At 49.6% G+C, this 12,154-nt stretch overlaps 1 protein-coding gene across 4 annotated transcripts in view; it reads left to right on the top strand.

The window, feature by feature from the left end:
- The window catches only part of Cfap221 (cilia and flagella associated protein 221), a 69,557-nt gene that overhangs the window by 39,407 nt on the left and 17,996 nt on the right, over positions 1-12,154 (top strand). For all 4 annotated transcript variants that reach the window (XM_060371681.1, XM_021661723.2, XM_060371680.1 and 1 more), the window contains exons 10-17: positions 1,968-2,127; positions 3,577-3,694; positions 3,771-3,882; positions 4,075-4,183; positions 6,051-6,138; positions 7,366-7,455; positions 9,016-9,114; positions 11,197-11,302. In XM_060371681.1, the coding sequence (XP_060227664.1) occupies positions 1,968-2,127; positions 3,577-3,694; positions 3,771-3,882; positions 4,075-4,183; positions 6,051-6,138; positions 7,366-7,455; positions 9,016-9,114; positions 11,197-11,302 (882 nt within the window). The remainder of the gene's footprint in view (positions 1-1,967; positions 2,128-3,576; positions 3,695-3,770; positions 3,883-4,074; positions 4,184-6,050; positions 6,139-7,365; positions 7,456-9,015; positions 9,115-11,196; positions 11,303-12,154) is intronic.

Here is a 12,154-nt window from a genome sequence, read left to right as displayed (position 1 = left end):
GGAAATTAACAAATGCCCACTCTGTGTGCGTGTGTGCGTGCGTGTGTGTGTGTGTGTGTGTGTGTGTGTGTGTGTGTGTGTGCCTACCTTAATTGTTCCCCCACCTTACGTTTTGAGGCAGGGTCTCTCACTGTTTCTGCTAGGCTGGTCAGTGAGCTCCAGAATCCACCTGTCTCCACCCCTCCCGGTGCTGTTATGGATGTGTTCGCCTTGTCTGGCTTTCCGACTGTGGGTGACAGGGATCCCAGCTGAGACCCTCAGGCTTGTACAGGAGGCTTTACTCACTGAGCCATCACCCCAGTGTTCCGTGTTATTGATAATGGTTCTGTGATGCATCTTCGTACATGCATGTAATATAGTTAGATCACTGCCTCCTACTCTCCCTTGTCCCCCTACCATTCTTAATGATCTCCTTGCTCTCCCCAGCTAGCTGCCCTTCTGCTTTCATGTCTGTGTCCCAGTGAGCTTCCTGAGGGTTGTTTACAGGCATGTGGGTAAGGAACTGTTTCCTGGAGCTCAGGCATCTGACCAGTGGCTACACCACTGATGAAAATGTCTCTTCCTCCCTTGGAGACTCTGAACTGCCTGTTTTCAAAGCACCATAGGATGTTCAGGTGGATAAAAGAGCTGTGAGATGGTGTTTGCTGTGTAGGACCCGGGGAGAGACTACACAATGATGACAGCCCGTCAGACCACCGTGTAGGACAGACGGGCCCTGGGACAATGCTGGGTCGGTGACGGGCAGGGCCACACGTTGGCCAGGACAGCTTAGCTATGCACAGCTCTTGCCCTCTGTTTAAACCTGAACCTCATGTCGAGGCCCCATGGGTGGACTTAGGGGATCATTGAGCCTCTTCATTCTCTTTCCCAAGGTGGTACACTGACTAAATCTCCTTTTCCTGCTTTTCACTATTAGTTTATCCCCTTAATTGATATATTGAGCATGGGTGGCAGAGCCTGACTTGTTGGGGATGAGAAGGTCCAGGCTGTGGCCCTGGCAACCCCTGGGACATACAGTGTTCTGAGCCCAGTGGGCAGAGAAGGAATGTGGCCTAGTGTGCCTCTTGACAGGAGGAGGAGCACCAGTGCACCTGTAGGACTTGGGGAGGAGCTTTGTGCTAGAGCAGTTGCCAAGCATGGCTAAGGCCTGGGCCTCCAGCCCCAACACTAGAAAGAGAGGGGGAGGGGAACGAGAGAGGGATCGAGGGGATGGAGGGTGATTTGAGAGGAAAGAATAAAGTTATTGAAAAGCACAGGGAACTAAACAGTCTGGAAAAGAACTCAGGTGTGTTCCTAGCTTCCCGTGTTGCTTACGGCATTGGCATTGCATTCTGGTCATTTGCTGTAGGGTCAGCAATCTGGGAATTTACGTTGGAGGCACTAATGCAATTGAATTTGCCCATATCTGTGTAACTACATGATCAGGTAATTGTTGGAAAGGGTTCCAGTAGTCACTTATAAGCATGGTCTTTGTCAACACTCAGAAGTTGAGCTGTGTGCACTTAAGACAGGAAGAGAGAACAGAGTCATGTTCATGCTGTGACGGGAAGATGAGGTCCATGTTGCTTCTTCAACTGAATTGGTGAGCAGAGAGGTCCCTCCTGTAGACATTCATCTGCCTGGCCAGGGAGAAAGGAACTTGTAGGCAGGGCGTAGGTTCATCGAAGTGGGAAGGCCTACCCTGCAATGTAGGAAGCCCCATTCCCGGGGCTGTGGTCCCAGATGCAATAAAGAGGGGAAGGTGAGCCGAGCACAGCTTCCATCTCTCTGCTTCCTGGGTGTGGACACCGTATGAGCAGCTGCCTCAAGCTCCTGCTGCCATGACTTTGCAATCCCATGGACTGTGACCCTTAAACTGAGCCAGAATAAACCCTTCCTGCCTTAAATTGCTTGTGTCAGGTATTTTGTGATAGCAACAGGAAAAGAAACTAATACGATGACATTCTCCCCACCCTCTCTCCTTGCAGGAATAATTCCAGCTAATGGAAAGGCAACAGTAACTGTGAAGTTCACACCCATCCAGTATGGGTTGGCACAAATAAAAATCCAGTTATGGATCTCACAGTTCAACTCTCAGCCATACGAATGTGTCTTCACCGGAACCTGCCACCCCAACATGGCCTTACAGTATGCCTGCTTCATCATGTTTCTGTCTATCCGCGTAGCCCAGGCTAGCCTCAGACTCACCATGCAACCAAGATGACTTTGACATTCTGTCTGCCTCCACCTCCGGAGTGCTGGGCTTACAGACATGCAAAACCACATCCAGTTTACATGGTGTTGGGGATGGGATCCAGGGCTCTGTGCATTCAGGACAAGCACTCTATCCACCGAGATACCGCCCCAGTCCCAGTTTCTCTTGACACTTCATCACATATGTAATCCAATCCAGTTAGTGGCATTGCGGTGCACACTTGTAATCCCATCACCGAAGAGGCAGAGGCAGGAAGATCATGAATTCAAAGCTAGCCTGAACTGCATAGCAAGAAGCTGCCCCCCCCCAAAAAAAAGACATATCCAAATTTTTCTTTCCATTTTCTCCATTGTTTTTAAAGCTGGGAGTGCAGAGTGCAGGTCAGTCACTGGCCTCTTGCCTGGCATGTAGGTGGCCTCAGGTCCAACACTATGAAAACAACATTTATATTACAACAGGAGTCAACATAAAAGGCTTTAAAGCATAGAGGCAGCTGTGCTACCAACTGAGCTCCATCCCCAACCCAGTTTTGTTTTTGTTTTCAAAGGACGTAATCATTCTTTTCCTAGGAAAGTAAATCAAAGTAATGGTTTCTAAAACATCAGCCTAAGCTGTTGAAGAGCTCCAGGCTAGACATAAATTACCCTAGATCATGAGAACATTCTCCAGCCTGTTATGCTTTCCATTTGTTATATTCATGAGACGTACAAAGGAGAGCGGATGAGATGGCTTAGCGGTAGAGGTGCTTGCTGCCGAGGCTGATGACCTGAGATTCACACCTAGGCTCTACACAGTGGAGGAGCGAGCTGGGAGGAGAGAGCCGCTGTCCCCTGACCTGCACATGCGTGTCTTGGCACACTCAGACACACAGACACAAGCTCACAGTCATATGCCCACAGTAAACAAATGTGCCATGTTAAAGGATGGGAGGGAGGGAAAGCAACCACTCACGGGTGTATCTATGTGTGCATGCATACATGTGTACATATATGTTAATGTACTGATATGAAATTTATTTTCATGGACTTCTCTTTTGGCACCCAAATTTACTTTTAGTTTAGCTATAATACTGGTCCACAAGTGGCAGTTTTATTAGAAATAACACAAGAACAAAGCCCTTGAACTAGGGAGATCTAGAGATGGCTCAATGCCTAGAGCACTGGCTAGTCCAGCAGAAGATCTGAGTTCAGTTCTCAGCATCCGCATGGCAGCTCACAACTATCTGTAACTCTGTCTCCAGAGAATCAGACACCCTCTCTAGGCCTCATCAGATACACTGACAAAATGCAGTAAATTTTTTTTAAAAAAATCAAAATAAATCTTTATAACAAACCTCAAACTGTTGGGTTATGCACTAATTTAATATGTGTTTTAAACTCCAGATTAGAAGAGTTTAAAAGAGTAAATACTCGTTCTAAGAAACTAAATGTTCCTCTAGAAAAAACAGCATATATACAGTTTTACCCAGCTCCGGCCAAGGCAAAGCCGCACAAGTTGAAGGTAAGAGAGTGGGGTTGCCCTCCATGCAATGGGAAGATGGGAAGAAAACTCATTTCCCTCCTGATTTGGTTTTCAGGAAATTGAGTACCAGGACCTGCGGTTTCCAGCAGATTTGTCAAATCCATTCGCCGTGGCAATGGTCCTAAACCAAGAACCAGGAAAGATGAAGATCAAGGAGTTAAAACAAGGTAACAGTCACGTGGTCAGCCATAAAGCAGTCCCTGGGGCAGAAAAGGAGAGAGATGTGTCGAGTCGCATTTACTATTAATGAACAAAACTCAGTTAGCTGTCTGTTAGGCAGCTTGGTTAGGAACTTGTGTTCCTCTGGGCAAATAGCTGATTTGATTACGGCCATGATCTCCGCTCCTTCCCGCCTCCAGTCCTGGACCAACGTGACGAATTCTCAAAAACCAGACAGATGAAGGAGGCGCTCTTCGAGCAAAAAGTCAGACAGGACACCCTGGAAGAGAGCAAGAATCATCTTAAATGGTAACTATCCAGGGATACTTGGTGTCGGGTGACAGGGTGACTGCCTGGATGAGATGGCCTTTGACGCAAGAGACACAGTGACAGGCAATTACTGATAAACTCATGGCGAATTAGATTACTCCTCCTCAGCCAGTGTTTCTGTCTCAGAACGGGGCTATTAGAAATAAATTAACGCAGCTAAGACGTAGGGCAGAACAGCAGGGACCTGTGGGCAGCCTCTGCCCTCCTCCCTGCCTGCTCCCTCAGCCCCTGTCTCCCAACAGACCTGGGCTGGCTCAGGGGCCCACCTCTCACCCCATGGCCCCTCACCTCACTGTGGGGAGTCTGGGGCAGTCCTGGCAGCAGATGTTCAGATGGGAGCATTCTTGAGTGTCTGGGGCTAAATGGACTCTTTCTCCGTACGTTAACTTAAACTAGAGAGCCAACCCCAGGAGCCTCGTCATGTGCTCAGCTTCAGTGAGAGTCATGAAAACGCGAGCGCTCCCATTTTTTTCCCCTAGAGAAACATTTGATTTCTTAAAGCAAGTATTGAAACCTAAAACATTATCTACTTAATCTTTATTGTGAGTGTGACACACACATACTATGACACACCTATGAAGGTCAGAGGACAACTTGCAGGACATGGTCCTCCTCTTCCAACATGGAGGTTCCAGAGATTGAACCCGGGATGTCAGGCTTGGTGACAAGCCCCTCTTCCTGCTAAGCCATCTCTTGTAATTCAGAGTTCAAATAGATGCTAAATTAACATACTACCCAATAGCACAAGACTTGAGTCACACCTTTGGTGGCTGAATATTATTCCATCGTGAGGCTACACCACATCTCAGCCACCAGACTGTTTTTACCAGCAACACTAGAAATCTGTGGTTTCTCCACACCCTCAGCAACACTTGCTGCTTTGTATAGCTTGTATCTGCACTTCCGTAACTACTAGCAATGCAGGACATTCAGGTGTGTGTATGTACGTGTTTATGAGTGCGTGTGTGTGTGTGTGTGTGTGTGTGTGTGTATGAGCACATGTATATGTGTGTGCCTGTGGGTGAGTGCTTGCATGTGTGTGTACATGTATGTATGTGTGTGCATGTGGGTGAGTGCTTTTGTGTTTGTGTACATGGATGTATGTGTATGCATGTGGGTGAGAGCTCATGTGTGTGGATGTGAATGAGTGTTTGAGGGTGCATGTGATTGTGTGTGTGTGTGTGTTTGTGAGTGTGCATGTGTGTGTATTCTTGTGGAACAAAAGTCAACCTCAGGTGTTCTTCCTCAAGTACCATCCATTTAATATTGTCTGTTTTAAAATTGTACAAGTGTTCTTGTTTTGCCTGCATGTTTTTTGGTGCATGTGTGGTACCAGTGAAAGCCAGAAGAGGGCATCAGATCTCTTGGTGCTGGCGTTACCTTCCCTTGGGAGCTGCCTGGTCCTCTGGAAGACAAGCCAGTGCTTTTAAACACTGCCCCGCCCCACCCCTCTAGCCCCACCCATGTGCTTTGAGACTCGGCCTCTCACTGGTCTAGCTGGCTCTCCTGGGATCTCTGCACTTCCACGGTGCTGGGATAACAAGAGTTTACCACCCCTCCTGCGATGTCGTACAAGGCTCCTGCTCTGGGGATTGAACTCAGGTCATCATGCTTGCAAAGCAAACGCTTTGCTGGATGAGGCGTCTCTCAGACCCTTGCTGTGTTAACTCATAGGTATTTCAGCACTGATCGCTAGGAGGTCAGCCTCATTTCTTCGGGCATATTGTTCACGCTGAAGGTGGTTCCCTCCAGCTTCTCCCCTTCCTTCTTGGTTTTACTGAGACACCCACTGAGAGTATGATTATTTGTGGGCGGCTTCTGGAAACTGGCTTTTTTTTCTCCACAGGCAGGTGCACCGTGGCAAAGATCAAACAACTTTTAAGTTTAGAAAAGAGCTCAGTGATGAACGGAGAAAAGCATATGAGAAGTACCAGGTCGGAACGGCTGCTAATTTGATATCATTTGTTTCCCTACGTTGTTTCTAGCCCCATTGTATGCAAGATGCCAAATCAGGAGGGAAAAAAATGTGCAGAAAGCTCAGAGTGCTGCTGTATGGCAGAGCCCTGGCCTAGTGTGTGTGAGGCCCAGGTTCAATTCCCAGTGAGAGAGAGACAGGGATGGCGAGAGGAACAGAGGGAGAGGAGAGAAGAGACTGAGTATAAACTAGGGAAGGCAGGGGGCTGATCACACATAAATTGCTGCATGTAAGTCAGATGTGGCTATAGATGACACAAGAGGCCTATGCAGGGTCTGCTGGGGGCATTCAGATTGGGAGGAGGGGGCGGGACGTCAATCTAAACAGAAAGCAGCAATAAGCTGAGAGAGCTAGACAGACCTTCAGTCGGAGGAGACAACTCCGATTCAGGTGCGGTCTGGGTGAGAGACACACTCGTCCCTGTGGTCTACAGAGCATAAAGGAAGATGAGGGGCCCAAACTGCTGTAGGAGTCACCCAGAGCACGGCACCACGCATAGTCACATGCTGAGGTGCTGGCGTTCAGAGGCATTGGCATCTGAATTACAAGGGACCCGGTTCACAAAAAAGCAAAACTTACTAGTGTGCACCTCGGGACTCAGTGAGTAGGAAAGATGTGGGCATGGTCAATCTAGTTTTTTATTTATTTTATTTGTAAGTATGTGTGAATGTGTGTGTGTGTGCGCGCACACACCTGTGAGCGGGGTGCCTATGGAGACCAGAAGGGGATGGAGCTGGAGTCCCAGGCAGTTGGGACCCGGCCAACACAACAGTAGAACTTGAACTCGCTCCTCTGCAAGCCCAGCAGCCGCTCTGAACTACGACGCCACCTCTCCAGGCCCTGTGGCCATCCTTTTCGGCATTGCCGTATGACGTCATACAAAGCTCCAAAACGAAGTCTTGGTGTTTTGTGGGACTCCCTTACCTGGGACACTCCGTGGGGCGGAAGCCGGAGGGTCAGAAGTCCAGGGGCGCCCTCAGACACAGCAGGGAGTTTTCTCAGCCGGTGCGTTTTCATGAACGCTCCCGTGTCTGAACAGGAATACCGGATGCTTTAGCCTGCAGCGCTGTGCGGCAGGGCGCAGGCGACCCAGTGCCCGGCAGGCGCCACTGTCCAGTAAGCCCTAAAGAGACAGTTTCGTGCATTTGTCTTTGACTGTAGTGTCTCTATTAATATGAAAATCTAGCAAAAGAGAGACAACCCTGTCAAGGAGGTGGAGTTTCAACGACTCAGGACTGAGCGGAAGAACAAGCGGGTCGTCCGCAACTTGGAGGAGGTGGGTAACTTCTCTACTCTATGGCTGCTCGTTTCCAATGGCAGCAAGGACTGTAGAAATTCCTTCACCCGGGCGAGTGGTGGGCTTGAGTTGTCTCCTGTTGTCAGAGCGCTGTTTCACTGTGCGCCTGGGTCTTCTCCTGACTGAGAACCCAGGGAGCCTGCAAAGGCAGCTGCGTGGGGAAGGGGGCGCGCTGCTCACCGTCCAGGCAGCTCAAACCCTCCTCAGGCGGATCCGATGCCCTCTCTGAACTTTACCGCACCTCGATCACAGGAGCACACAGCTGGCACATAATTTAGAATAAAATAAGTCCAGTTTTGTTTTGAGGGTTTTTCTTAATATTTGCATAAACTTATTTTTGCTTCATTTGCAATGGTGTTTTGTCTGCATGTGTGTTTGTGGGCGAGTGCTGGATCCCCGGGAGCTGCAGCTACAGACAGTGGTGAGCCACGGTGTGGGTGCTGGGAACTGAACCCAGGTCCTCTGGAAAAGCAGCCGGCGCTCTTAAAGTGCTAAGCCATCTCTCCAGTCCTTATTTTTAATTTTTTTTTAAGGAAGTGAAGATTTTATTTGGCTCACAATTCTTGATCACACTATCTTCACGGGGCTCAGGGCAGGAGCTCACAGTCAGTCTCTTCCACACAGCACGACCTCTGACCACAAACTCACTTCACAGCCAAAAAAGTACATGAGAATCTATGGAGGAGGATGCTTGCTAGTTGATGACAGTGAGGCACTCAGCTAGCTTCCCTAAACAATTCAGGACCACCTACTTAAAGATGATGGTACCCCCGGTGGGCTGGGCCCTCATATGAATTAACAATCAAGACAAGTCCCCCCTCAACACACACACACACACACACACACCTGCCCACATGCGAGTCTGATCTAGGTGATTCCTCAGCTGAGACTATCTTCTCAGATAACTCTGGGGCATGGCAAGCCACAGCTAACTAGGATACCACACACTTGCCAGTCCCATGTCAAACCTTAATAACTCTGGTCGGAGGAGATGGCTCGGTTGGTAAGGTGCCTACTTTGCAAACTTGAAGACATGAGTTCAATCCCGGCACCCACACAGAAAGCCAGATACGGCAGCATGTGCCTGTAACCCCAAGCACTGGGGATACAGAGACAGTCTATTCAAATAAGTGAGCTCCACATTTGGAAGGGGGTGGGGAGGGGGGGACTCTGTCTCAGAAACTGGAGAGAGATGGCTGAGTGATAAGAGCTGTAGCGGTTCTCAGCCTGATGACCAAGGTTGAACTCCTAGCACCGACATGGCCCTTTCAGAGAGTGGACCCAGGTCATCGGGCATGGCAAGAAGCACTGGTACTCTCAAGAGCCACCTTGCCGCCCCTGGGTCCACTTGTTTTGAGAGAGTCTTGCTAAAGTAAGCCAGTCTCACCTCAAACACATGATGATGCTCCCGCCTCAGCCTCCTCCTGAGTGCTGGGATTACGGTCATGTAGTACCATCCCAAGCTCTAAAACACTGAATGCTCACACCAGAAGAGTTTCTGTGTAAATGTAAGATGTGCCTGTGTCTTTTAATTCACAGAAAGTCCAGGAATTTCACCCTAATTTTGACCCACTAGTTAACAACATGTGGCTCAGCAGATTCCGGGCACAAAGACGGTTTCAGCAAGCGGCTCGCAAGGTAACTCCCGCTCTAGGCTGCCTCCTTTTCTTGACTGAAGTGATCAGCAGGGGGAGATCAAATAATGGCTTTTTAGGAATGGCACACTAGAGATGCCGTTCATGGTGTGAAAATTACCTCTGTAAACTGCCCCATTGGATAAGTTCCTAGTTCCCTTCCGGTTGCTGTGAGAAAACACCAAAAGCAACTTGGAGGAGAAAAGGGTTTCTCTGGCTGACGCTTCCAGCTCACAACCCGTCAGGAAGGGGGTCAGGGCAGGAACTGAAGCAGAAACCACTGAGAAATGTCGCTTGATGGCTGCCTCAGGTTCATGCTTCGCTGTGGGGTGGATCTTCTGCCGTCCAGTAACAAGACAGTCTTCCATAGGTCAGTCTGACCTGGGGAACCCCTCTCAGACTCCCTTCTCGGCTAGGCTGGAATTAAAGCCAGCCAGGGTATAACGTTCTGCAGTCCCGTAGTCAGACAGCCATCATTGCTATGTAGTAGTTACTTATTTATTTATTTATTTATTTACTTGGTGAGGGTCTATACTCCAGGGGAGCCTTGAACTCAGTGATCCTCCTGCCTCCACCTCCTGAATGCTGGGATTACAGCTGTGCACCACTACACCAGGTTTATATCATGGATGGGACCCGGGGCTATGAGCAATCCGGGCAAGCTCTCTGCAGACTGAGCTACACCCCTGCCTGCTACCTCATTTCAGAACATTTTTATTATGCAGAAAGGACCCTAGAAGTCCCTTCCTAGGCCCTTCCTCCCTGGGCTTCTGGAGCCACGAAATCTGCATTCTGTCCTTATAGACTTGGATTTTCTGGGCATTCCGTGTAGATGGAATCATACAGTGTGTGGCTTTTCTAACTGGCTCCTCTGACTTATGTCAAGTTCACTGGTGTCCTAATGAGCACGTCACTCTTTTTTATCACTGTGTAATATTCCACTGTTGGGATAGACTGGGTTTTATTTATGTGTTCACGCACTGACGGGCGTCTCAGCAATTTTCAGCACTTGGCTATTCCAAGCAATGCTGCTATAAACATTCATAGACAAGTCAGTGAACACTTGACTCTTCTTGCTCTCCAGGGTATACACATCCAGGAGAGGAATTGACTCTAAAGCAACAGGATATGGGGGTAATTGTTTCATAGAGAATGGGGAATTTCAGAGGTGACAGACACTGGGCTCACTGCTTCCCCCTCAGTCACCTCCTGCTGTGTCTCTCCTTCATACCTCTCTTCCACCAAGCGCTTTGGCTTAAACATGAATCCAGATCCTGGCCCCCGGGTATGAAGTCAGGCATGGCGGTGTGCCTATAATCCTAATGTTAGAAAGGCTGCAACAGGATGACTCTGAGCCTCCATGGCCGGCCAGCCCTAGCCAAATCTGAGAGCTCTGGGTTCAGTGAGACCCTGTCTCAAAAGACAAGGTAGAGACAAGGCAGAGACGCGATTGTTGACGATTCCCAGTATCAACCTCTGGCCACCGTGAGCACATGTATGCTTGCACACACATGTACGCACACACATGCGTGAACACGTACACATACTACACCACACAGAATAGGAAAGTGGGAAGGAAGGATGAAAGCCTCTGGAGCTCTAATACAGTAAAGGGGTGAGGTGCCAAGCCTGACTGCACACGATGACCTTTACCCTGTCCTAGCCTCATCTCCCAAGAACAATCAGTTCCTGCTATTGACCCGAGTTTCTATTCCTCCCCTTATGGCTCGCCCCTGTCCTTCCCAACTGGAATCTACCTGTCTCAAAAAGAACGGCCCTTCTGATCTTAACACCAAAGGACACGCTCAGCCCCTCTGGCATCTCAAGCCACCTGCATCTGTCTCACCTCTCCAGTTTTGAGTGTGGCTCCCCTAGGGGACAAAACCAGACACAAGCAAGGGAGAACAATGATTTAGAGCTGGTGTGTTATTCAGCTGAAGCAATCAACTTAAAACAAAAGAAGGCGTGTGTTGGCTCAGTGCCAGGGCGTCATTCCAGAGCATCTCAGTGAGGAGAGCCTGCTGGAGCCAAGCTGCTGTCCCGTGACAGCCGGGAGAACCATGCATCCGTCTCTCTCCAATTCCAGGTCATGCTGGAACGAAGGTTGCTCCTTATGCTGGGGGCTATCCGAGAGATGGACAAAGAGGGCATCATAAGAAAGCTGGTCCAAGCCAATCGCTCACTAGTCCACGGTAAGTACCGCAGAGGGATGCTGGTAACCCTGGCCCCTTGGAGCCCAAGGTCTTCCTGTCAATGTCAAAGCTCATGATTAATCCTGCACATCAGCTTCCCGGTGCCTTTATAACAAACCAATACCAACCTCAGGGCTTAAAGTTACACACATTCAGGGATGGGGCGATGGCTCAGTCAGACCACTGGCCTCGAAAATGTGAGGACCTGAGTCCCACCCTGACAGCCACGTGAAAGGCTGAGTGCAGTCGTCCCAGTGACGGCGAGCTGGGAGACAGACACAGCAAGGTCCTGAGGAGCTCCAAGCCACTCTCCAGGCCACTGGGAGGCCCTATCACAATCAGAAGTAGAGAGTGCCTGAGGACTAACACCCACGTCTGTCCTCCAGCCTCCACATGACGTGCAGAGACATACACATGTGTGCACACATGAACACACAAGTGTCACAGCTCCTGGGAGACCAGGCGTTTAAAACCAAGGCATCAGTGAGCTGGTTCCTTGTCTTGTCAGCTGTAGCTGGAAGCTGCCTGCTTCTCTTGGCTCCTGGCCTCTTCATTACTCCGGGAGGCCTAATTTACTTCCACCTGCTGACTGTTCCCTTTCATCACATGTGAATTACCATCCTTGGGAATGGAGCTATGGGTACCTGGAGCGGGGGAGCATCCCCAAACCTACCTCCGATCAGCACGGCAGCCTAGGCCTATGCGCCTTCCCGGTTCGTCACCACAGTCTGCCTACCCTAGACCGAGTTGTAGCATAGGCGAAGACGGCCTTGGCTTGATCTCTTCCTGTCCATTGCCACTCCTTGTCAGCAGGGATGTACGCATTGCCAGTCACAGCTCCTGAGTGACTGA

This window comes from Meriones unguiculatus, chromosome 18, assembly GCF_030254825.1.
Source record: "Meriones unguiculatus strain TT.TT164.6M chromosome 18, Bangor_MerUng_6.1, whole genome shotgun sequence".
Lineage (NCBI taxonomy): Eukaryota > Metazoa > Chordata > Mammalia > Rodentia > Muridae > Meriones > Meriones unguiculatus.
This window is presented reverse-complemented; position numbering and strand designations above follow the sequence as displayed.